The sequence below is a fragment of the Gossypium arboreum genome, chromosome 11, assembly GCF_025698485.1.
Source record: "Gossypium arboreum isolate Shixiya-1 chromosome 11, ASM2569848v2, whole genome shotgun sequence".
Classification (NCBI taxonomy): domain Eukaryota; kingdom Viridiplantae; phylum Streptophyta; class Magnoliopsida; order Malvales; family Malvaceae; genus Gossypium; species Gossypium arboreum.
The window spans coordinates 23555667-23581686 of record NC_069080.1 but is presented as its reverse complement, the minus strand read 5'-3'; the positions used below and the strand labels follow the sequence as shown (position 1 = coordinate 23581686).

Below are 26020 nucleotides of genomic sequence, written 5' to 3'. Positions count from 1 at the left end.
CTAAAACTAAACTCATAACCCTTTAATTTTTTTCCCTAAACCCGCCCTAAACCAAGACCCCTCAGCTGCTTCACCAACGTGGCAAGTTAACTTGCCACATTAGCTGGTTAACTTGCCACGTCAGCAGTCCCGTTAACCCCTTAACGAAAACTGTTAATCAGTGACTATTCTGTCACTTTTTCATAACGTGACTGTTTTATAACTTTTCGAAAGTTGAGTGACTGAAATGAAACCTAGATGATTGTTTTGTCAACTACCCAAAAGTTGAGTAACTGATGGTGTAATTTACCCTAAAAAAATTTACTACAAAAATGCATTCATTTATAGTTAAAATAAAATACAATAAACTTTATCAATTATATAATAATAAAATAATAAAAGAAACAAACAAATTATGTAAAAAAAATCATATTTAAGATTATATGGACCAAATAATAAAATCTTATATTACAAGTAAACAAAGCAAAGGATAATGTGCTAATTAAATTTACATTCCAATAAAAGAAACTTATATTGAATTGTTAATAAATATAAATACAAGGAGAATTATATATGAATAGTTCTAAAACATAGAAAATAAATGCATTCTTACAGGGAAAAATATAAGCTTTTTCATTAAAAAATAATGAAGGAAAAAAGGGAAAAAAAAGGGTTAAAAATTAACAATATTACACATCAAATGATCTGATCCAATGATCATAATCAATGAATCTTATCCAAAATTTAGAGTCAAGACATCCCCCTTTAAACTCTCTCATGTAATGGTAAAGCATTGAAAACTCATCCGATTTGCTTTACATTAGAGGTGCATTCAAGACATCCGATCCCTTCGCTCTTGGCCCCAGCGACCGCTCGGATTCCCATACTCTCTATCCCTTTGTTCTCGACTCCAGCCACCGCTCGGATTCCTGTAATCTCTATCCCTTTGTTCTCGACTCCAGCCGCCACTTGGATTCCCATTATCTCGACTCTTCCAGCTACCTTGACTACCATCGTCTCGACTCCTCCAACTGCTTTGAGAGTGATTAAAGAAACTCGAACTGTAGTCTTGACTGCCAAATGCTAGCCTTTGGAACATTCTGATTTGTGCAGATTGCTGTGCTGAATCGTAGACTTCACTTTGGCCAGGTTTCATTCCGTTTGTGAGATCCGATGACTCGTCCAGTGAGTCTAGAGCTCTCACCACCTAAGAAATAAATGTGGAAGAACACACATAAACACGCAAGTTTCTTACTTTTGTTACTCGGATTCCCCCATTTTGTTTTGAGTACTAGTATGATCCAACATATTTTTTGACATAAGACATGACCCTCTAATGATTCTCAAAATAGTTCCTTAGTACTTAAATCTATTTACCTGACTCATTCTAGGCCTTTTAGCAGCTGAATGTCGCACACAAGCAGCAGCTGCCTCAATCATTCGAAACATTTCATGACCCATGTAGTTCTTTTCCAGCCTCGGATCCACCAACATATCAAAGTCTTGATGTTCAATTGCTTCAGCAAGCAAAGGTCGAGCCTGAGTAACAAGTTTGAATCATATTATATGTTTGAAATTGGAACATTGCCACAGATTCTGTTATGAACAGACAATCAAGGTCATACAATATTAGACTGCAACCTCAGATTTTATTCAGACGAAAATCAAATTTCTTGAAGATTCTAACAGTATAATAAGCTAAAACTTACGAAGAAAGCCAAAGCAAAAGGCATGTTAAAACAAGAAAAAACTTTTGAAAACACAAGAAAACATAGCGGAATAGCCTTTTACCCATTCAACCAGGCTCTCGTCACCTAACGGCTGAGAATCATCAACAGGTTTGCGCCCGGTAATTAACTCCAAGAGAACAACACCAAAGGAATAAACATCGGATTTTTCAGTTAACTTGCCACTTGTTGCATACTCTGGAGCCATATATCTAAAAAAGAACAAATCCATTTATCAGAAAAAACCTGAATATTCAGTATTTAATTTCCAGTAATATAGTATGATTTTAACGATTGAGAATCAGTAATTAATTTTTCAATTTATCAAACAATGTCTAATGCTAACTTACCCAAAGGTTCCCATCACACGTGTGGTTACATGGGTATTTGAATCCAATGCTAATTTTGCAAGCCCAAAATCCGAAACCTGAATTGCAAGACAGAAAGTTAGATTTGACAAAAGAAATCCCAATGCAGGTCCTAAGGAACAGTACAATTTGTAAATTCTAAAAGTAGTGCATAAATCTCGAGTTAACAAACCTGTTATGTTATTCATAAGCACCGTCAAGAAGCAATTCAAGATCAAAATAATGATGCTGGTAAAACTTTATATTTGTAGAAAAGGGAATACCTGAGCCTCAAAATTCCTGTCAAGAAGAATATTTGATGACTTGATGTCCCTATGAATGATGCGAGGATGACCTGATCAAAGGAACATACCAATTTTATAGGATTTGAAGTACATATTACTTTTATAGCATAGCAAATTAATGGTTTAGGTGTTTAATCTACTGTTGTTTTTTCTTCATATTATTAAATAGTTTGCAGCATATGTCAGGGTTTCAAAGTACGACAAAGAAAAGAAGAAAGAACAAAAGATTACAGTCTTCATGGAGGTAAGCTATCCCGCGAGCAGCTCCGGCAGCAACCTTGACTCGAAGAGCCCAATCCATAACCGGCCTGCCTCTACCTACAAAATTCCATAAAAGTGCACAAAACTAAAAAATTATCTTCAATCCAATCTGTATAGGGGATGATTGTGTGTATGAAAGTGTTAGTCGGGAAAATATGGAGCTTCCCAACTTAAGTACAGATGCTCAAGTGGTTCAAATCCAAAGAAGCTAAAAGACAGGAATCCTCTCACCGAGTTGGTATAAATATCCATGATATCAATTTAATTTGAACCATATTAATATTCATGCAAACTATTTTGACCTTTGAACTTAAAATTATATCCAACTTCGTCATAACCAGAGAATGCATGGAAGATGTCTTACCATGGAGATGGTAATGAAGGGTATTGTTTGGGACATAATCATAGACAAGCAATCTTTGATGCTCAGATATACAGTACCCCACGAGTGAAACCAAATGGCGATGATGTACTCGGCTAATGATCTCAACTTCTGCTCTGAACTCCCGCTCTCCCTGCCCACCACCAATTTTTAGCTGCTTTACAGCCACTTCTCTACCATCTGTAAGGATACCTTTGTATACACAACCAAATCCACCTTCACCCAAAAGATTACGTTCCGAAAATCCATCTGTTGCCTGGATTAGCTCTTCGTATGTAAACCATGACCTGGAACTATTGACCCCACCAGGGTCTGACGGTGAATAAAAACCACCACTAGAACCACTTCCTACCACCAGTTTAAGTGGAGACTGGGGCCTCAAAAAGGCTGAATCTGCGGTGCAATGCAAGTACATTATAGGGCATAATTGAAGTAATATCCAAAAGGAATTGAAACATAATTTGCACAAGCCGGAAACAAAATTTATCCTATCTCGACTTTAAATCTTTGGCAAGTGATAATTTAAGATAAAAAAGGTTATTTCACTTGTCAAAAACATGGCATGTTTACACATAATATGCATAAACTCTTGTAGATAAGCAATGTTTCAACCATATACCTGAATTTTGAGAAGAGGCAAATGGAGAAGGCATGGCATACCCAATTTTCGTTCCAGCACTCTTCCTTTTTCGTTTTTTTGCAAACCACACAGCCATCACAAGAAGACTGAGCACTATAAACCCAACACCAATGCCGATTGCCACAGACCCTCCTGTGCCTAAACCACTCTTACCAGAGGATGCCGCATTTTCAGATCCATTGGTACCATTAGTTGGCCTTGCAGTTGGTTTCTCGGTTGGAATTGAGGGCAATGAACTAGGACTTCCAGTAGTATTTGGGGTTTCCGGAGATGAAATTGTAGGTGGTGAGGAGGTAGATGGAACTGAAGGAGGAGGGGATGATAATGTGGGTGTTGAGGGAGAAGTTGTGGCAGGAGCGGGAGCAGTCTTAGAACTGGGTGGTGGAGGTGTAAGCCTAGGAGGCGAGGAAGAGCTTTCCGGTGGTGGTGTTGCTAATGGTGAAGGTGGAGACTTTGAGGCAGGCGGTGTTGGAACATTATCAGGGGGTGGTGGTGAACTTAAAATGACAGCAGGTGGAGGTGAAGCTGCAACAGGAGGTGGCTGTGCAGCTTGTGGAGGAGGAGAAGCACTGGATTGTGTTGGTGGAGATAAAACCGGAGAGGGTGGTGAATTATCGGAGGGCGGAGGAGCATCAGGAGCTGAAGGTGGCGGAGATGTCGGCAGTGATGGAGGTGGGGAAGCTGGAGGGGACGGAGGAGGTGAAGCTGGGGTCGATGGTGGAGGCAAAACTGGTGGTGGGGTCAATGCCGGTGGTGGAGACAGAGGTGGTGATGGAGGAGGAGCTGTAGGGACAGCTGAAGAGGATTCAAGGGGTGGAGTTGAGGAATTTGAGGGTGATGGTGGGGGATCAGTAGTTTGATTAGGCTGAGATGAAGTAGGGGAAGGCGAAGTGGTTGAGGAATTAGAGGACAAGGTAGGAGACGACGGTGGCGGTGGGATATCATTAGAAGTTGGTGGAATTACAGAAGGTAAAACTGAAGTCATATTTCTATAAATGATCAAGCCTAATATATTCCCTACACTTTCATATCCATTTATAAAATTCGAGTCTCCTATGGAGAATCCACTAATCACTCATCTTTTCCACAACACAAAATGCCAAAATTCAAGCCTTACAAACGTGTATTAAAACTTCCGTAGCTAAAATAAAAATAAAACTCCAAAAAATTGGCAATAGAAAATGTCTCAACAAGTCAGTCTCAGGCAAAAGAAATAAAACCCAATCAAGTCAATTCCGTACTCCAACAACCTCTAAAAACCCAAACTTAAACAAGAAATGAGGAAAACCCAGAGTTTAAAATCCTCCAAAAGGCAAAACCCAAATTGCCAATCTCAAAAATTCACATCAGTAGACTGAGCTCTCACTTCCACAGAACGACAAAAGCAACTGTTAATAAGCAAAATGCAAGATTACCATATGGATGAACACTGAGGGAAAAAACCCAAGAAGCTGGAAAGAGTAGAAATGCTTACCTAGCTCTCCAAGAAGTGAAGAAAATTGGAATCTTGAAAAGCTCCCGAGATGGAGGTGTTGATTAGTAGCAAGAAAACAAAAGAAAAGTTGAAAAGAAAAAGGAAAAGGCTGTCCCTTGCTTCTTTTTTTGAAAGGAAATGTGTAGAGAGGGAGAGGGAGAGAGAGAGCGTGTTTTGGGGAGAGAAGAAGAGAAGAGAGCCCACAAATGGTGCAGAGGAAACGTGGGGGCAACTTGGAATAGGGAGTGAAATAGTGAGTCAATCGTGTCTTTCATCACATGTATGAGAGCCTACCCATGCACTGTCTCTTTCTTAGCTGTTTACTTAATATTCTTTCCTTTTTTTCTTTTCAGGCTTAGTGCCCCTGCCCTCAACCATCATCAAACCCTGTATCTACACCATTCTTTTCTTGGCCCCATTATCGCCCTTTTCAAAAAGGAATGGTTAAATTTTGATATTAGTCCTTCTAGTATACCTAAATTATGAATTTAATTCTTATATTTTAATTTAGTCATTTTCAGTCCTTGTACTATTCTGAAGTTTTAGTCTTAACCAAACGATAGTTGTTAAATTCACGAGTTAAATTTTTTATTTTCAAAATTTAATATGATAAATATATTATTGCATATAGTATGTAAATTTTTTATTTTCAAAATTTAATATGATAAATATATTATTGCATATGTAATAGTATGTCAACTTACTATTTTTATTAACAGCTCCTATTTTCATAAAGACTGAAATTTTGGAATTAAAAATATAGTAATTAAAAATAATTCAAATAGAGTAAATCTACAACTTTATGCATAATACAAAACTAATAGAAATTTTAATCAAACATATTTAACTACTACTGTTTGGTCCGAACAAAAATTTAAAATTCAAAAATATAAAGATTAAAATTAATCAAATTAAAATATAAATACTAAATTTACAGCTTATGCAAAGCATAGGGTCTAATAGCATAATTTGATTAAAAATTTCAACTGGTGGAAATCAAATATTTATGTTTTTTTATTCATAATACTTAACAATGATTTTTTAAGTTTGAGCTTCGTTATTGGTCAGGTTTTTCCAACCAATTGATTATTATATTTTAATTATATTTTAAAAAGATATCGAAATCTTTTTAAAGCTTTCTCAAAGGCTAAATTATATTATTTTAATTGATTTTAAATATTTTATGTTGACAATTTAAAATAAGTATTTAAATAAATAAGATGTAAATTTTTAATTATTGTTATATTATAATTTAAGCTGGGAGATTTCAAATATTACAACTTTAATAATTATATTTAATTCATAAGTGATGTATAGGCCACATGTACTATCAATTAATAATAAAATAATATATTATCATTTGTATAAAATAAAAATATCGAAAAATAGATTAAATAAATAATATTAGCTTTATTAAATATTAATTATAATTATTTTTTCTTTCTAGTTATAAAATTTAAATTTAAGTTTTCGATTTTAAATTTCAAATTTAGTATTTTTATATTTATTTTCAAATCTTTCAATATTTTTTGACATTTTGATGATGATGTATCATCTTACTTTCAACTAATGAATCTATACATCAAATATAGACGAAACTTATTGGAATGAATTTTACCTATGAGTTGGAAAAACTATGTAAAGACAAAAGGAGTATCTTCCAAAGTCATGTTGGGATATAAACACTCATTTATTTAGCTTTCCTTTTCCGCGTTTCAATTAGTTTTATGATGAATATATTATTAGATTTTTGAAATTTAAAATGGTATTTAAAAATAATTATTATATTTAATATTTAATATTTAATTAGATGATCAGAATTTTTTTAAAAATTAAATAGTAGTTAATTAGATATTTTATCCATTTGATTTAGCTTAAATATTTATATATTATCTATTTTAAATTTTGGTTTTGACATAAAAATTTAAAATTTATTTATCACATTTTTAAAAGAAGTATTTTCTTAAATTAAGTAATTTATATGTTAATTAGATATTATCATTATTTCAAATAAATTTAAAATGTTTATTATATATTTATATTATCTTAAATAATATTATGCAAAAAAATAAATTTGAATAATCAAATATTTAAAATGATCTATTTAAATAATTAAACTTCAAATTTTAAACCCAAATTTTATTATCTATAATTAAATAACCAAATTTTATTTTAAAAATAAACTTTTGCCTATTTATCCCTTTCATTTTCAGTTTCGCTTTTTTTTTTTTTTGAGTAATTCCTTTACTTTTATGTTTTAACTAACATGAATTTTTAATGTTTTAATATATTTATTTATATGCTTTTTAATGTTGACCCAACATATGTTTTAACTAAAATTTCAGAATATTTGAAAAACGAATACTCTTTACACAAATTTATTTAAATGTTTATTATTTTGTCAAAATATTATTATTATACTTTTATTATTCTAATATTAAAACATTTTAAAACATCATGTTAAAATTAAATTTTAAATCAATTTTCATAAATTGCATTTTTAATTGAATTTAAATTTTACATTTTAATTATAAAATCTAGAATATATTTTTAAACATATAAATTTAAATTAAATTTATATATTTGAATATTAATATTAAGTTATTAAATTAGTTAAAAATATTGAGAATTTTTGAAGATTTGTTTAAATATTTGAAATTGGTAGATAATATTTTACAATATTTCACATTTGTATTTAATATTTGAAGTTTCATGTCCAAATTAATGTTAAAAGTATAAATTTAATTAAAAACATTTTTCCAAATAAAACTAGCACATAATTTAATACATATTTTAGAAAAATTATGAAATTTTTAACTTTAAAATTTTAAAGTATTTTTCATTTTAAAATTTTAAATACGGTTGCAATTTTAATTATCTATTCAATTTTAACAAAGAAAATAACATATTTAAATTTGAATATTTAAATTTTGTACCCAATTTTAACAAAAAAATGTAAGATATTTAAATTTAAACATACAACCAACTCATGTATAGCATGAGTAAAAAGCATAAATAAATTAAAACATATATAATTGATAATTATTTGACACGTTAATGATAAAAAATTTAATATCATAAGTGTGGTTGAGAGAGCAGCATCTGTCCTTCAATTATATTTAAATTTTAAAATTAAAATTCATAAAATTTTATTTAATTTTTTTAGATATCTTATTTATAATTTATCTTTGAATCAAAATGTCAGTTATGAGAGAATTTAAAATAGAAGAATTTTATTTAAAATGCTAGCAATTTAATTATTGCTTAATGTCCGTTAATAGTGTTTTTTTTAACTTTGTAATCGCGTTTATGGTTACTATTTATTACCCAAAAATTCTAATTATTTTAATAAAATAAATAGATATTAAATTAAATAAAATTAATTTTAAAGTTTTTGTGTTTCTCTTTTAATGGAATAATGTGTATTAAATAAAATAAAATTATAATTTTTTTTGAAAATTACCTCCTTAAGTGAAATATACTCATCAAAATTTAAACGTGAGAAAAGGAAAGGAATTTAGAACATGAAATTATTTACACTATGATATAATTAAAATGATACATAGTAATAAGTCAGCGCTGAGAAAAATGGAATAATTGAAGATCCCAATTCTCACTTCCAACCGCCCATGTTTGTGTTGAATAATGAATATGCTGTGTTACAATAAACAAAATCACATCATGAGAACTTTGTATTATTAAATAGATTTATTTTATATTATTTGCGGATCAGATAACTATATATCATTTTAAATAAAATAAATATTTTATTAAATTATATACATAACTTTTACTCAGCAGGAAGGTTTAGAGGTTTGTTGAGCTAATGATGGAACTTGGTCTGCTTCTAACTTCAATTTCAAGCCAAGTAACTTTATTTTCTTTAAATTAGACTATTATTTTCCCTTTTCATTAAACCATATAGGCTTCCGAGCTGATTAAGACTTAATTTAAAAGAGAGAAAGGGTTATACATAATATCAAATATTAAAGCTTAGTTTAACAATATTTTTAAGAAACATTTTGAAATTTAAAAAAAACGTATCTAAAAAGTTAAAATTTTTATTTTTAAAAACACTTTTCTTTCAAAAATACCTTTTACCTTAAAAATATTTTTTATTTCAAACATACTCTTTAAAAATATTGCTAAACTAACCCTACAAGTAAGGATAAATTGATGTTAATCGCTAGCAACTTCTTGTCTTTTAACAAAATTGTAATACATTGCCACTTGTTCACGTGATTTCTTTTAACAATTTTTTAAGCAGTGACCAACCAAAGCAAATATATATTTTTTTTAATATTTTATAGGTTAATATGAACATTGATGTGAAAAGGCCAAGTTCCTTATTTTGACATCGATGATAAGGAGGAATAGATGCAAGCATTTAAGCTCCCTTTCTTTTATATATATATATATATATATATATATATATATATATATTTAAGTTAAAATAGTAAAACTTTAAATCCTAAAGTTTTATGTTATTTTTGGTCTTTCAAAATAAAACATTGAACAAAATGTAAAGAATAAATTTCTCAAAAGAGGAAAGAGAAGTATTACAAAAAAAATAAATAAATAAATAAAGGATAAAATGGATAACAAAGTTGTCTCCGTCATTGCCATAATAGATGGAGGAAGTAGGAGGGCTCTCCAAAAGGATACTGTTTATGGGGGAACAAATTTTTTTGAGAGATAAGGTTAATGGGAAAATTGAGCAACATGGAAAAATCTTCAAAGGGGATGGATGATGATGAGATCAACTGAGAATTTTTAGTGAATCCTGTCTATCTAGTTTTTTTAAAAGTTTATACACTATGGGGAAAATCAGGTTTAAGTCAATGATCATCTAAGTTATTGGGCATGAAAATTTTATTAAATGCACTATTGAATAAGATATATACGTTGGGGGATCCTTTGCAAATAAAACAACTAATGGATATAGAAAATGACTATTATATGGTTAAGTTTCAATTGTTAGAATATTACACAAAAGTTTTACCAAAAAGGTATTGGTGGTGTATGGACAATATTTAACTGTTCAATCATGAACTCATTTATTTTTTATGTCATAAGATTTTCCCTATAATGTATTTGTTTGAATTCATTTGCCGGATTGTTTGGTGTTATGTATAAACAAAGTATCCTTAAAGTGATAAGAGATTCAATTGTAGAAGTCATCAAGATAGATTACAAGATGGAGATTTTTGAGGATGACAATTTGTGTGGGTTTAAAATGCCTGGTTGTTTAAAAAATTTAAATTGATGATAACTTTTAAAGAGTTGAATATGATGGCTTATAGAATGTTTGATTAGAATGTGATTGTCATAGTCGTGTTATATAAGGATGTCATTCACTGATAGTCTAGAAAGATATTGAAGGCTAAGAAGAAAATGGACAATATGTAAGATTGGCAGTCAATTAGTATGTGTAAGGTGCAACGACAACTTGAGAGATAAGGACTTCCGGAATTTGAAAACTCAACCAAAAATAACGTAAGAGATCAAGATTTGGGGTTAGATGAAATTATAGGAAGATAATAATGTTGATGAGTTAAATATGTAAAAATTGAATACGTGAAAAAGAGAATAACCAAAGAAGGATGTTGACTTTTAATGCTGGGAGACTTAGATTTGTAGGCAAGAAATTAGACAAAGGGACAGGCATGGTGAGGCAAGGCCTAAATAGAATGTGAAATGCTCAATTAGTAATAGCGATGGGCCCATACCATCAATACATGGTAATGAGCAAGGTACTTTTAGCTTCACCGGTTTAAAATTTAATCAAATGATTATGTGTCTTTGCCAATCAAAGCACATAGTGGTTTATTTATATGCAAATTGTAACCCCAATGTTGAAGGGAATGAAGAAAGCAACGTTTGCAAAGAAAGGGATTTTCTTCAACGTTTGCAATGTTGATGAGTTTATTTAAATTCTTAATTGAGTTAGTGTCACGAGATTCAATTAGAAAAATTATAAAAATATTTTTTATAATTAAAATAAATTATATTATTCGAAAGTATTTTAGACTTTTCATTTAACAAAACAAAATAAACACATACATATTGTGAGGCTTGAACCTATGCCAATTGTGGTTATATTAATATAGTGAATCGTAATATTTCCATAGAAAAAACTATAAAAGACATTAACAATTAAAATAAATATAAATAAACTGATATTTAAATTTATTTGAATCTCAACATTTATTTATTTAAATTTATTAATAAATTTTTATCATTTTATATTTTTAATTGATGTGATAATGTGACGTTAAAATTAATGATGTGAACCATCATTATAGTTGATTTAATGGTTAGGAACGAAATAAGAATAACCGAAACAATTAATTAATTTACTTAATAAATACATTTTTCTTAGAAAAGCTTAATTAATTTTGTAAAAATTTGAAAGATTATTTTAACCTTACCTACACATCGACTCCTATTCAACCTCAACCACTCATCTATTTTATTTTCCTCAAATTGTAGTTTAAATTATTTAATTTAAAAATCATTTTGTAAAATTATTGAAACAAATAAATACTGTTATGATAGTGGAGAATTTTCTTTTCTAAAAAAATTAATCTCTTTTAACTTTCGAAATTGAAAAGATCTTTTTACCAAAATTTAATGTATTTTATATTTAATAATTTTCACATAAAATTGAAAAAATAAATGCAAACTTTAATGTATTTTTTATTTAGCCTTAAAGGGTGAGGATTTTCTTAATCGAAAAACTCTAATGCATCTTTTCAAAAATTATAATTATATTTATCTAACCAATATTCTCTTCAAATTGCAATGTTAAGTGTATTTTTTTTTAAGGAAAGTGTATTTTTCTTTTAAACTTTTACGTTCTCATTTTTGTATATATAGATATATATTTGAATTTTTAGATATAGATAATATTGGGTAAATTTTATTTTGAAGTCACTAAATTATTAATAAATTTATAATTTGGTTATTTAACTTTAAAAATTACAAAATAATTATTTAATTTTGAATTATTCAAAAGTTTTTATTTAAGTTCTTGAACTATTTTTAAATTTTATTGAAGTCACTTTTCTTTAAAGTTTGATTAATGAGTTTGAGTGATGATTTGATGATCGATATAGTAAATTAATACTCATCAATTAATAAAATAACATATCAAAAATTGAAGTTAATTTAAAAAAACTTTAATTAATATACACCATTCAAATAGAAAATGAAAGACAAGTCTAACAATAACTATTTGAAGTTGAATGGGTAAAAGTTAAAGTTACTAATAGCTTACTCATCTTACGTGTAGTTTACCCATATTGATATTGATTGTCATATTTTGGGGCAAACGGGAGAAACATAACACAAAAGGATTGCGATGCGAACCCCAGTCCTAAACCAGAAAGCCTGAAAAACTTCGAGAACAAAAGAAATATGGCGGGATTGTTAGCATGGGCGGCGGACGTAGTCGGAGGCCACGGCGGCAACAGCAACCAAGACGATGACTTCAACAATATCCCGTTAATTTTCTCCCCAGAGCAGCAACAATACGTGCAAGAATTGGATCGAAAGGCTTCCTCTCTCACCCGTCTGATCCAAGATCTACGTCTCAGGTTGCCTCCTCCTGACATCTCCCAACGCCTCCCTCATCTTCACGCCCACTCCCTCGCTTCCAATGCCGCCCTTGCTCTCCAACTCAACGCTCACTCTTCTACCCGTGAGCAGGTATTTTCCCTTTTCCTTTTGGGGATTGAGATTTTATTTTCTATTCTTAATTTCATTTTCTGATCTGGGTATACGTTTTTCATTTGAATTCTTTTCTGGGTACTTATTATTTTCTTAAGTTGTGATTCTTTGATTTTTATTTTTATTTTTATTTTTTGTATTGTATCTAAATACGTGAAAAAACAACACTAATAAATTGAACATTTTCATATTTGATAGGTACATGTATCTTCCGCTCATACTTTGTCCAATTGTTATGTCCAATACATTCCTTACGGAAATTTTGATTAATTTATTTATGCAAAATTGTTGCTGCTTTGTAGCATTTCTTTTTCTGACATTTGCTGTAGCTTTATGATAGCTTCTGAGATGTGACATTGAATAATATAGAATAGAGGCTGCATCAAGAATTTCATTTCTTAGGTTGTGATCTTATCTCTGTCAGTGGATAATGTACATAGGACTATAGGAGTGAAGAAAAAAATGACTTTGACTCAATACCATTGTTTTTAGCACTGATGTTGAGGCTACTTCTTTGTTTCTCAGCTCGTTTTGATCCATGGATATATTTTCCTTTTCCTACTAATCATTTGGCACTTCTTATGACCAGGCCCAATTGCGAGAGGAGACGTTGCAACAGGAAAACACTGCATATGAAAATGCTATATCAGATTGTGATGGTAAAATACACGAGAAGGTGCAGGAAGCAGATATGCTTCGTTCCAAGTTAAAGGTCAGGCCGAAGGTCCCAAAACTTGTTTTTCATGTTTCGTTCATGAATGCTATATTATTCATCAAATTATACTTAATACCCTTTTAGAAGTAAATAATATTGTAGGATTCCTTACAATCATGCTAAAGTATCTTTAGTTTACAGAGCAGGTGCACCGAGTAGATATGCTGTTCAGAAAAATGAGTTCTGAGATGATCGATTTAAATTTGATTCATTAATGGAAATTGTGAGAAATGAAGTTAAACATTATCTAAAAGCTAGCTAAGATTGATACAATTATGCATTTGATAGAGTCTAAACGGATGAATTTCAAATTCCCAAGACATTGTCTTAGAGATCTTGCATATCCATGAATTTGGAAATAATTAAGAAAGTTATAAGCCTAAAACCTAAGATAAAAATAACACAAAGAATCCAGAATATGAGCCTAAAACCTAGTACTTGGAAAGGAAATAACCTAAACATATTCCTAAAATCTAGTACTTAGAAAGGAAATAACCTAAACATATTTTGAAATGGCCTAATCTACATAAGGCTGCAATTAAACCCATTAATATAAAACCCTGGATTACTTATCCCTTAACTAGCATATATCAATCCTTCATCAGTTTATCTTCTTATGACATCTTAGATCTTCTTTGGATTTTCTTTTATAGGAGATGGATGAAATCGAGAAGAATCTGAGAGCTGAACTAGAAGATGCTGAGACTAACTTTCATGCCAGCCATTCTAGAAAATCGGCTGACTCTGTGGTTGAATCCACAATGAGTGCAGAAGATGAATCCAATGCCGAAGCTTCAAAAAAATCTGCGATACTAGACAAGTTAGAGAAGAAGAAAAACGAATTGGTCCATTATATCTCTCTTCTGGTTTTACACACTGCATTAATTCATTTTCCTGTTTTCAAATAAGTACTTTAGTTAAGTTGCTGCTGCTTGGCATTTTGTTTTGCTGATGAAAGATCCGTAATATTCTCAGATCTCAATGGAAGAGACAGTTAAAGATTTAGAGAATAAATGGGAAAGTATTCAGAATAAAGCATCGAAGCAGCTTTCTCCAGGTACCTTACATCAGAGACCTTTTAGTACTTCCTTTATGAGCTCACAACAACTCATAAATTTCAATGAGACTATATTCTACCTTGTTGTATCATATGATATTTTTTCAATCATTGCATGCTTCAGCATGCCTTTAAAGTTGTTGTTTTTTTCCTTCTAAATTTTTCTTTTCTGGTTCTTAAAGGATAAAACTTTGATGTTCCTCACTTAAATTAAAACCACATGTTTTATTGGATATAGCAGAAAAGATGTACTATGTGGAATATGTAACAAATGAAGTTGGAAAAAAATTGTTTTGCTTGTATCCTAGTGTTGTTAATGCATTTCTAAAATGAAAGTAATCAGCTGTAAAGAACCCATTATTCCGAAGCAATACCAGAGTTTTTCTTTTTTCTAAGCTCTGGTTGAACTTGGTTTAAATTCTTGATTTGAAGTTTCCATGGGATTTTGTAGTTCCTACACGGGCGAGGTTTGAAGGGAATTAGTTTAGATCATTATTGCAATCTTGTTAGAATGATGAAAGTGAATTCTTTTATTGTTTGAATAGAGAAAAAAAAAAGAAAAAAGAAAAGAAAAGCGGAAGATAAATTGAATAAATACATAAGAAATCTATGTCTGACACATATTCAGGTGTAGGCATTGGGATATAATCCTTCAAGGACCCTCTAAATAAATGAAAGAAACTTGGATAAAATTGAATATACTCGTGCCAGATGCATATTCTTATCTGACGCTCTGAACTGTGTCATCTGACATAGGTTTTCACTAATCAATTTCTATTATGCAGCTCAAAGAGAGAAGGCATTAGATAAACAACTTCACAGCCTAATCGAGCAACTAGCTGCAAAGCAGGTTAGTTATTTAATTTATCATATAAAATTTAAAGTAGATTGAATCATATGTATAAAAAAGGTTATGCCTGGGAGTCAGTATAAGCTTTCAGCCATTGATCATATACCCCAAGTAGGCTGCTTGCTCTTCATGCTCATAACTGAGGTGCATTGGAATTGAAAAATGTTGGGTTTGCTTAGCTTTCCTTTTAATATGTCTTCTCCATTAAGATTAACTTCATTATTGCAAAAAAGAAAAGTTGTTTTAATGCCCTTCTTTCCGCAATTAATGATCATAACTGAGGTGCTTTGGAACAATATTTTTGGCTTTTTGTTGCTTTCCGTGTAATGTGTATTCTCCATCACGTTAACATTCTTTTTTTGGTCATTGTCCTAAAAGAAGATTGTTTTAAATTGTCTTTGTGGTGTTGGCATAGGCTTCTATTATGATGTCATTTTCAGAAAGGAACATTTTAAATGTTTTAGGCACAAGCTGAGGGTCTTATCGGTAAAATACATTTGAAAGAGAAAGAACTAGAGAGGTTGAGCGGTTTGTGGACAAAGCTAGAAAGTAGTAATGCTGAGGCAACTGCTGCCCGGAATCGATTCGGAAGAGGTTCTTCCGATAGGGGGTCCTCTTCGGATTTTTCTGTTGATTATAATCCCAAGCTTCCTTATCACACTGGTGGCCGGAGTGAGAATCAACAAAGGCTCATGCTACTGAGATCGGCTTTCGTGCTCTACATTTTAGCTTTACACATCTTGGTCTTCATCAGGATTTCATTTTAAAGAACATCATCGGGATTACTCTAATCGTTATCGTAATGTTTTTCCACATACAGAAAACGATGTATTCTTGTTATTGTAATATAATACTGTTTTTTTACCTGAAAATTGTGTATAGAACACACATGTTGTACATTGCATCGTTTCAATTGCTCTGTTATTGGCTTAATGATTAATTGTTGTACTGGATCAGGTAGAGAGATATTCATGGGTCGAATTGGGATCGAGCTAGTGCTATGAATGATATTAACACAATACAAATATGGGTCTTAAATTTTTTCAAACAAGTCCGAATTTGTGAAATCAGTAATTTAAACTTGTTTATGTATATATTTTATTTCTTCTGTGATTTTTTAAAATACATTTTATTTATTTAGTAATTATGTAAAATTGAAATTTTAAATATAAATAAAATTGAAAAACGAGTTGGGTCAGAATAATGGGTATCATGAATCAATAAGCTTTTACAGATATGATTTCAAACATAATCTCAAATCCACAAATCTTTTATATATATATATTTGAATAATAATATTGAATGTAAATTTGATCAGGCATTTCTCATCAACTTTGCTTTCAACTGTAGGAGGACATCTTTCTTCATCAAATAAAGCAAAAACTCATTCAATGTATCAATGGGGCCAGGCAAACACCAATGAACACAATCATACACACTGGCATTCTTAATCATGGAATGTCCATAACCATTTGGATGTCCATCTGGTCTCATCCACATGATTTCAGTTGTGTTCATCAACTCAAATGTTAACCCAATTTTCTTCCCTTTTTCCTCTGCTTCTCTCAATTCCTCAACTTGAACCCAGTAAAACTCCTTATTGAACTCTTGTAACTTCATTTCATTGCTTGTAAATGGCTTTGTTCTAGGACAGTTCCCTCCCTTATCCCAATCTCCGTTCTCGAAATGCGACGCCAAAAACGTCCGTAAAAACGTCACCCCGGTGTAGTTTTTAAGGGTCAAAAGAGTTCTGAAAGCTGTTCTGAATGCCATTTTGTATGCATGGTACTTGGAAAAACTTGTAATGTTGTTTTGATTACATATATGACATCCAAGAAGCCGACCAGCCTCGTAGAACAGCAGCGGTCGGAAGAACCATTGTCCGACCGATACGATAACGTAGTCGAATTTCTCGATCTCGTTCGTCCATGCTTCATCGGGTTCATCAAGGTAAAGACTGATGAGGCCATTGATGGAATGTCCATTAATGTGTGCACCTCCGGATTTAACCAAAAACGGTGACCAAAATGCAGCTAAGGTGAAATTGTAATCAGCATAGAACCAACGCTTGAAATAGTTTACATCTGCCGAAGAGTTGCGAGATATATCCAATGGATACGCTTCCTGAAAGATACACATGTTGCGCAGTTCAGTTATGTAAGAATAAAAAACCCGAACCAGAGGTCGAACCGGTCCAACTTACATGAGCTAAGAGGCACACTAGTGATTCCATTTGGTTCCTTCCAACAGAATCACCAACAAAAGCCATTGATTTCCCTCTGACAATCTCCAAGAACTGAGCAGCATCAAACAGGGGCAGCTCACAATCATGTGGTTTCCACCTCCATTTCATGAACTCTGTGTCTGGTCTCCCAAACTTGATGCAGTTTTGTTGGTCGACGATCAGCCGACACGTTTCGTTACTGTAATAAGGACCTTGCGGATAAGGCACCCATTTCCCAGTAAAAACATCACATTTTTTCTCTGAGCTACTGGGAAATGGGAATGGCAATGGCAATGAGAATCGTGAACGGGAAGTTTTCAAAAGGCTTAGAGGGATTGAACTGATGAAGATGAGTGAAAGGGTTAGAAGGAAAGCTTTAATGGAAACTGTTTTGTCGAGAGTTTTTTCCATTGTGAAGAATTGAATGAGCTGGAAGTTCATAGTGTGGGGGAAGCCTGAAGGAAAAAAGTAGGGAGGAAACTTGATTGAGAATATGGATGAAAAGTGGGTTTTCATCAACTGATTGGTGATCGTGATTTGAACACGAATTTGTCAAATCATCATCATGAATGATAATTAAGTTCTTTATCACAATGAAACGATTCCCCTATTCTCTTCCTTTTTTACCTTTTTGTTCTTATCAAAAACAATATCAACAAATTATGCTTTAATTATATAAATCAAATTCATTACACTAATGATTCGACTTGAATTTAAACCAACATTCATGCTAATATCTTAAATTCATGAATTTAATTAGAAATATATTTAATAAACCATTTACATCATAAATAAAAACTAAATTAAGAAAGAAATTATTACAAAATTTTATTATTTATTCTTAGATCACATTTGTTGATATAAATTAAGAAAGAAATTATTACAAAAATTTATTACGTATTCTTAGATCACATTTGTTGATATTTATAGTAAGAAGAAAGAGATGTCCATAGCTGTCAAGTGAACCACCATCCATAAAGTAGACACAACCCTTATTCTTTACCTTTATAAAAGAAATCTCAGATGGTATCTTAATAAAACATTAATTTCTAGCAGATTAAGCTTTGAACATTATTAGTATTATTCTCTTATTTATGAATTAAAGTGAGACTATAAATAATTTTAGATATTATATTATAAAAATAGATATAATTAAAATCCTGTCATAAAATTCAACATGATATATAAAATAAAAACGTGATGTGTGAATTTAAATTTTGAGAAGATTGATGTGAATTGTTAAATAATAAAATATCTTCTTTATTAATGAGTAAAAATACGAGAGAAACATCTTTATTTAATTTATTAATTACAAATAAATAAATATATATATATATATATAGAGAGAGAGAGAGATATAAAAGGGTAGCCCCATACTTCTTTTATCTCAAAAGATAATTTAATTTAGAGGAATACAAATGAAATAATAATTCATGATTTTGAACAAATCATATCCAATAAATCTTTGATGAAGAAACTCTTGACCCACCAAAGCCTTGCAAACTTTATATCCAAATTGATACTTAAACAACCTCATATTATTCTTCTTCTTATTTTCTTGAATTATTTTTAGAGTGCAGCTCAGATATATATATCAAGCAACCATTTTTTCTTTTGGGTAAGCCTTAATGCCAATCAACATTTCTTTAGTAGGCCATAGTCTTCATATACGACCTAAATATCTTTTTGTTTTTTTGTTTTTGTTTTTCTAGAAAGGTTTTTATTCTTTTCACTCATCATGAAAAAAAACCCAATTATTTTAGTTAATTTATAAAAAAATACAAGTGAAAAAATAAATAAATGTGAAGATATGGGCTATAATTTGTTGAAAAATAATTGAGAGACTTTTTGGTACCTATAATATATAAACAATCCTAGGGTGTTAATTAAGGGGTAATATAGAGAGTGGTTATGGAATATCTTTCGAAATTATGGCAAAGCTTGTTAACATTTTTATTCCTCTATAATTAAAAAAATTTGGATAAGGAGGGCCAATGAATGCTGATAAGAAAGGTGATAGATTTTCGCATGGGATGTGGTCTATATGTACACTCCTTTTATTTCTTTCATCCATATTTTGTTTAACATATATTTTAAGTTTGTTGGTTAAGTTTTGGTTTAGTCGTCATGAATATTATTATTGATGTAAAAAAATATGAATTCGAGTATACTAAAATGTATTATCTTCTTATTTATGAGTTGAAGAGTGATTATAAATAACTCTAAATATTGTGTTAAAAAGAGCATATATATGATAAAAAATTATACTGAGATTGTTAAAAAAAAATTTGAAGTTGAAGTTCAGATACATGTGCTTGCAAAAGACAACTAGAAAATTTTAAATTTAATCTTACTAATTTATAATATTTCTAATTTTAAAGGAATTGTTTTATATTTTAGTTTGGGTGGCTAAGGTTTTTACTTGCTTGCTTCATATCGTTGTTATATGCTTAAGTACATTTTATTGCTTTTAATTAGAGGTGAGTATTCTGTTGAATCGAGTTAAAAGTTTTTGAGTCAAGTCGAGTTGAGTTAACGAATCTTATTATTTATATTCAATATTGCGTTTACATTAACCAATTATTTAATTAGTAGATGAAGTACAAGATTATTTAACTACATAAACAACGACGTAATTTTATTTTTTAACTTAATTGTTTTGACTTTTAACTTTAGAAAAGGTAAATATTTATCAAAACAATATAGTTTTACATTTTCTTATTCAATTTTCGTATAATTCTAATTGTGTAATTCAAAATTTAAATTTTTATAGAATTTTTCGGATCGAATCGAATTTTATTCATCCTACTTCTAGCAACATCCTTGAAAATTTTTATTATTTCTCACTCAAATTCAATGGGAACTTGCATTAATTATGGATAGATATAAAAGTACAATTAACAAAAGAAGGACTAATAAAAGACGAATTAGAAATAAATAATAATAATAATAATAATAAATAAATAAATAAAAACTCAGATTCTTTACTTAAATCTCATTCTTTTTCCACCTGAAATAAGCCTCTCTTGATGTGATCTTATTCCTTCCATCTTCAACATTTGAAGCAAGAAATCATTCCAATTATCAATCGGACCAGGCAAGCACCAATGCACACAATCGTTGTACAATGTCACGTTTTCATTAGGCCAATGCCCATATCTGCTCGGATGACCATCCGGTCTCAAAAGTGACGCATGAGTCGTATCCATTAACCGATATTTCTTTTCCTTCTTTCTCCCTTCTTTTTGAGCACGTTTGAATTCCTCTATTTGAATCATGTAAAACTCCAAATTGTCACCATCCAATGCTATCTCTTTGCTTTGGAACGGTTTCGTTCTTACGCAGTTTCCGCCCTCGTTCCACAATCCATTCTCAAAGTGCGGCGGTGCAAAAGTTCTTAAAAACGTTACGCCTTTGAAGTTTTCCAAGCTGTTAATAGCTCTAAAAGCAGTCCTGAATGCTTTTCGGTACCCGTAGAACTTTGTCAAGTCCTTAACGTTATCAATTAGGCAATAATGACACCCAACAATTTGATGATTTTCATAGAAAACCGACGGACGATAAAACCAATGGCCGCTGTTGATGATTACGTAGTCGAATCCTTCGATTTGGGTTGTCCATTGTTCATCAAACTCATCGAGATAGAGATTGAAAAGGCCGGTGTGCGTCGGACCATTATCATCTCTTTCTTTTGATTTCACCAAATATGTTGACGAAAAGTAAGCAAGGGTGAAATTATAAGATGTGTATTTCCATCGTTTAAATCTCTCGTCTGATGTATACGAAACATCTATGGGATATTCGATCTGAAATAATAATCAATTTAATTTTTTTATTTAAATCTTAATAAAATTTAGTAGGCAAGGAAAATAACAATGAATAACAAGATGATTCAAGTTGTACTACATAAAAAATAAAAAATTAATAAATATATAAATATTAAAAAAGATAAGAAAAGCAATCTATTGGTGTGGATCAAAGCAAAACATTATCGAATAGAAAAGAATATAAGACCAAAATAATGCAATTCAATGTTTTATCGACAAAACAAACTAAACTAAGATCTATGAGCAAACTTATACCAGACATAGGAGCCCCACGTTACCATCAACGGTATGGAATACGCCGGCTGTAATAATTATCTTTACTATAAAAAAAATAATTAACATTAATTTTAAAATATTAAAATTAAAAATTTTATTTTTATAAATATTAAAACTTTTAATTTTCTTTGTTTTGCTTTTTCCTTTTGAAAAAAAATTCTATTACTTGGTGGTCCATTGTGGAATCGTTTTATAGTGATATTATTGAATATCAATTTGGCGTATTCATGTAAATTTTTTTAAAATCCCATATAAATATCATATTAAATAAAATAATTTTTCATTAGTTTCCTTTAAAGATGGAATTTTTTATCTAATATATATAATTTTATAAAATAAAAAATACGAAAAGAAAAGTTTAATAAAATAAATAGAAAATAAGGCTCACCAACTCAGTGAGATGTTTGAAGGAATAGTTTTACTAAACTTCAAATTATTTAAAATTTAGAAAAAAATCAAAATTAAATGAAAATATAGTGATGAATTCATCATAATTGTAGAAAGATTCCTGGGGTATTAGTTGGAATGTCCATCTAGATAGTTGCCAAACATCTTAATAATTATTAGAGACAAAGACAGGCAATTTTTTTTTTAATTTTTCTTCCAAAGATAAGAACATCATATTTACATGGCCAAAAGAGTGATGATTTATGTTTGGGAATTCTTCAATTCAGTGGCCATAATTTGTCAAAAAACAAATTATCTGAATATCTTCAATTTACAACCAAGCATTTCCAAAATAGTAAAAAACATAATTAAGTTTTTGTTTTTAGAATCAAAATTAAGGTTAACTTTAAAAATATTTAGCAATAACAGTTAAAGAATTACTTGATGTTATATGTTTTTTTTTAATTACAATAATAGGGTAAAGCCTGAACAATCACGCAATTAGCACGATTTAAACTCAAGTCATACATGGAATGGTGAACACCATTAATCATCAAGCCATCATATGAGATTTTACCATATGTTTTTATTTTTGTGCATTATTACCCAAATAATGAATTAACAAAAAGAAGGCTTGAAAACATATAAATTCTCTAAGTTATTATCTTGTTGGCTTTTAGCTTTTGGCATTTATGCTTTTGTTAGTAGCTTGATAATGTTAGAGAACTTGACTTTATCTACAATGTTTTTAGAAAAATATATTATTTTAGTACAATTCATGTGCTCGTGCCATTGATCGGAATAAATTATTGTGGCGTATGTATTATAAGTAGATAATTTTTAAAAATAATCTGTGAAATGATCACTCATAATTAAAGTCATATCTTTTACATAAAAAAATTTTGATGCTTTTAACTATGCTAACTAATAATTGAACAACTATGTTCCTAAAAGATTCCACATATTTCCCACCCCATAATTTTACCTAATCTTTGATTTACTTAATGTGGCTTAGGTAAACTAACGTTGCTACTAACTATAATTGATTGGACAAAAATGTTGAGGGACCACTTACAATTATTTCACAAATTACTGTTAAAATAGAAAAGTTTCAGCTCTAAAATCAATATTAATCACTAGAATTTCAACAAAGACATATTAATCAGTTTTAGCAATTTTTCTCCATTTTAAAATCATGCATTGATGGTGTATACTAAAATCATGTCACATTATTAGTTTTTTTTTTTAAATAAATAATATTAACAGTTTTTATTTTTAGTATATTAAATATAAATCCATAAAATCGGCATAAAATAAGAACGGATTGCATGAAGATAGTAAGTATAGATGGAAAAGTAGAGAATTAAGTGGCTTACTCTCGAAAGGAGGCATATCAAGGACTGCATTTGGTTTCTACCAAGTGAGTCACCAACAAAGGCCAAAGATTTGCCCCTAACAATCTCCAGGAACTGAGCTGGGTTCAGCACAGGTAGCTCGCACCCATCAGGTTTCCATTTCCATTTCATGAACTCAGTGTCAGGCCTTCCATATTTCATGCAGTTCTGGTGCTCGTGTATGGCCCAGCACGTCGTGTTGGTGTAGTACGGCGCGGCGTGGTTCGGCACCCATTCCCCCAAGAATATGTCGCAGTCCTCTCCTTCGGATATCTTTATCGAAGGCAGGGATTCGGATTGTTGAGACTCGTATGCGGTGGTGGGCAAGGGCCTGGAAGATGAGGCTTTTGAGACGTATAAAGGATACCCTATCAAAGGGTAAAGCACAGGGATTACTGTGAGAACAACTAAGGTGACAAAGATTATAATAAGGACAATTTTTGGCTGAAAATGGTTTCTACCAGAAGCCTCCATTGCATGTAGCTTCATTTGGGAAGGAGAGATGGGAGTTTTGGGAAACAGTCAAGGCATTTAGCTAGAAAGAGACTTTGCCCATCTATTTAAATTTGTGGCATGCTCAAATTATTTATACTAATCATAATAATAATTATTATTTGGTAAACTATTATCACTTATTTTAAATTAATATTTTAAAATAAATAATATGCGACGTGACATCTTTTTAATTCTGCTTAAATTAAAAATTCCACCAATATATCAACTTAAAATATGATATTAAATTTCTTCAAAATTTTATTATAATTTTAACATGTATGAATTAAACAATAATTCGATTCTCAATAAGCCAGAATATAAATTAACTTGTGAGGGCTTATTTGCAAAAAGCAGTAAATTAAAGGTTGCAGGCACTATAATCGTAATGAAGGCAAGGAATAATTTGGTTTCGTTATTCTTTAATTCTTTAATTTTGAATTATCAGTCAATTTTTTTGATGAAAATGGTGAAAAGAACCCTTTAGCTACAAGCTTATTGTATACAAAAGGGCACCCAATTAAATTGGATTAAAATATTCATTGCTTGATTGGGCATAGTTGGTAAGAGAGGAGAAAACTTTACAGTTGTTGGCTTGTTCAACTTTCACCCATTCTAGATTCCACTTGGTGCCTCTCAAAATTGGAAATTATTTTCATAGGAGAATGTAGTCTTTTTTTTTTTTTAATATCTAATTTTTATTTAAAGTTTAAGAAGTAGATTGATGAATCTCATATTGGGGATGTATAATTTTCTTCTAATATTGTTGAGTATTGTGATACAGGGAACTAGGGGAGGAAATAAAATTAAAAAGATGGTGGTGTAATAGATGTTGATTCTTCTAAACAACAACAGGCGAGCTAGAAAAGTGTAAGGAGGTAGAGAGGAGAAGAAGCCATGTCCTTGTGGTTGGCCAAGTGTCAAGTTAATTACACATTAATTGTCGTCAATCGTTGTATTGCTTGGACATTCTCCTTATTGAGGTAATATAAGGTTGTTATGCCACAATGATCCTCAAGCGGATAGTAATATAACGAGTGGTCTATTCGGGTGGCGATTCACCTAATGACCAACTGAGTGATGAGAGGCGGAGGGCCATTCATGAGTGATTTTTAGGTAGCTTCTCATAATGCCACGTGTTCAAATCGGGTAGAGATATAACACACATTTATGTATTTTAGTTTTAATTTTTTATATTTTTTATTATTTATACATAAAAATTTAGGATTCTACGAAGTGAATTTTTGGCTGAAAATGGTTTCTACGAGGAGAAGCCTCCATTGCATGTAGCTTCATTTGGGAAGGAGAGATGGGAGTTTTGGGAAACAGTACTCAAGGCATTTAGCTAGAAAGAGACTTTGCCCATCTATTTAAATTTGTGGCATGCTCAAATTATTTATACTAATCATAATAATTATTTGGTAAACTATTATCACATATTTTAAATTAATATTTTTAAAATAAACAATGCACGTTACATATTATTAACTTCGTTTAAAATTAAAAACTTCATCACCAATATATCAACTTAAGGTATGGTATTAAGCCTTATAAAATAAATTTCTTCAATATTTTATTATAATTTTAACATATATGAATTAAACAGTATTTGTTACTAAAGAAAATAAGATAGGAATCATTGATTCAACAACTTGTACGAGAAAAGAACTAATGCTATAGAACGTGGCCCGTTTTCTATACAACAAATAATTGAAAACAAGAATTAAATTCAAATAGAGCCCGACCCATTGTTTATGAAAGGAAAAAGAATCGAAAGTATAGAAAAGAAAGAAAAACGCCACAAAACAATAAGCCATGATAAATTTAGTTTGTTTGTTCTTAAGAACTCAAGAGAGAAATATTCTCACATAATCAAATTTAATTTCAAGCAAAAGTTTTTTTTTACATGAATGACTTAAAACGAAATTTACAGGCAGTATTGTGTCTATTCT

General features: G+C 30.6%; 4 protein-coding genes and 1 long non-coding RNA gene across 6 annotated transcripts; 2 read left to right on the top strand and 3 right to left on the bottom strand.

Moving 5' to 3' along the window:
• Positions 1 to 486: 486 nt before the first annotated feature.
• LOC108453625 (proline-rich receptor-like protein kinase PERK8) lies at positions 487 to 5245 on the bottom strand. The gene is made up of 9 exons (XM_017751846.2): positions 5116 to 5245; positions 3621 to 5029; positions 2984 to 3394; positions 2590 to 2676; positions 2338 to 2408; positions 2057 to 2133; positions 1771 to 1918; positions 1357 to 1518; positions 487 to 1186 (listed from the first exon to the last, which is right to left on the bottom strand). The coding sequence occupies exons 2-9, from the start codon at positions 4624 to 4626 to the stop codon at positions 812 to 814; spliced, it is 2337 nt and encodes a 778-aa protein (XP_017607335.1). The 5' UTR covers positions 4627 to 5029; positions 5116 to 5245; the 3' UTR covers positions 487 to 811.
• A 7142-nt stretch (positions 5246 to 12387) lies between these two features.
• Positions 12388 to 16340, top strand: LOC108450131 (spindle pole body component 110). 2 transcript variants are annotated; one of them, XM_017747617.2, is made up of 6 exons: positions 12388 to 12825; positions 13436 to 13558; positions 14215 to 14427; positions 14537 to 14618; positions 15404 to 15468; positions 15933 to 16340. In XM_017747617.2, exons 1-6 carry the CDS (start codon positions 12535 to 12537, stop codon positions 16233 to 16235), a joined length of 1077 nt encoding a protein of 358 aa, XP_017603106.1. In that variant the 5' UTR covers positions 12388 to 12534; the 3' UTR covers positions 16236 to 16340. The 2 variants fall into 2 exon arrangements, with proteins under 2 accessions (XP_017603106.1, XP_017603107.1); XM_017747618.2 differs by having other exon boundaries at positions 12389 to 12825; positions 14215 to 14406.
• Positions 16341 to 16658: 318 nt separating this feature from the next.
• LOC108451900 (protein trichome birefringence-like 19) lies at positions 16659 to 18364 on the bottom strand. Its single transcript, XM_017749607.2, has 2 exons — positions 17672 to 18364; positions 16659 to 17592 (listed from the first exon to the last, which is right to left on the bottom strand). Exons 1-2 carry the CDS (start codon positions 18206 to 18208, stop codon positions 16783 to 16785), a joined length of 1347 nt encoding a protein of 448 aa, XP_017605096.1. The 5' UTR covers positions 18209 to 18364; the 3' UTR covers positions 16659 to 16782.
• A 2158-nt stretch (positions 18365 to 20522) lies between these two features.
• On the bottom strand, positions 20523 to 24065 carry LOC108450631 (protein trichome birefringence-like 19). Its single transcript, XM_017748347.2, has 2 exons — positions 23559 to 24065; positions 20523 to 21498 (listed from the first exon to the last, which is right to left on the bottom strand). The coding sequence occupies exons 1-2, from the start codon at positions 24063 to 24065 to the stop codon at positions 20677 to 20679; spliced, it is 1329 nt and encodes a 442-aa protein (XP_017603836.1). The 3' UTR covers positions 20523 to 20676.
• Positions 23240 to 23998, top strand: LOC128284184 (uncharacterized). Its single transcript, XR_008274533.1, has 2 exons — positions 23240 to 23671; positions 23743 to 23998. It is a non-coding gene; the product is annotated as an uncharacterized LOC128284184 (long non-coding RNA).
• Positions 24066 to 26020: the final 1955 nt, after the last annotated feature.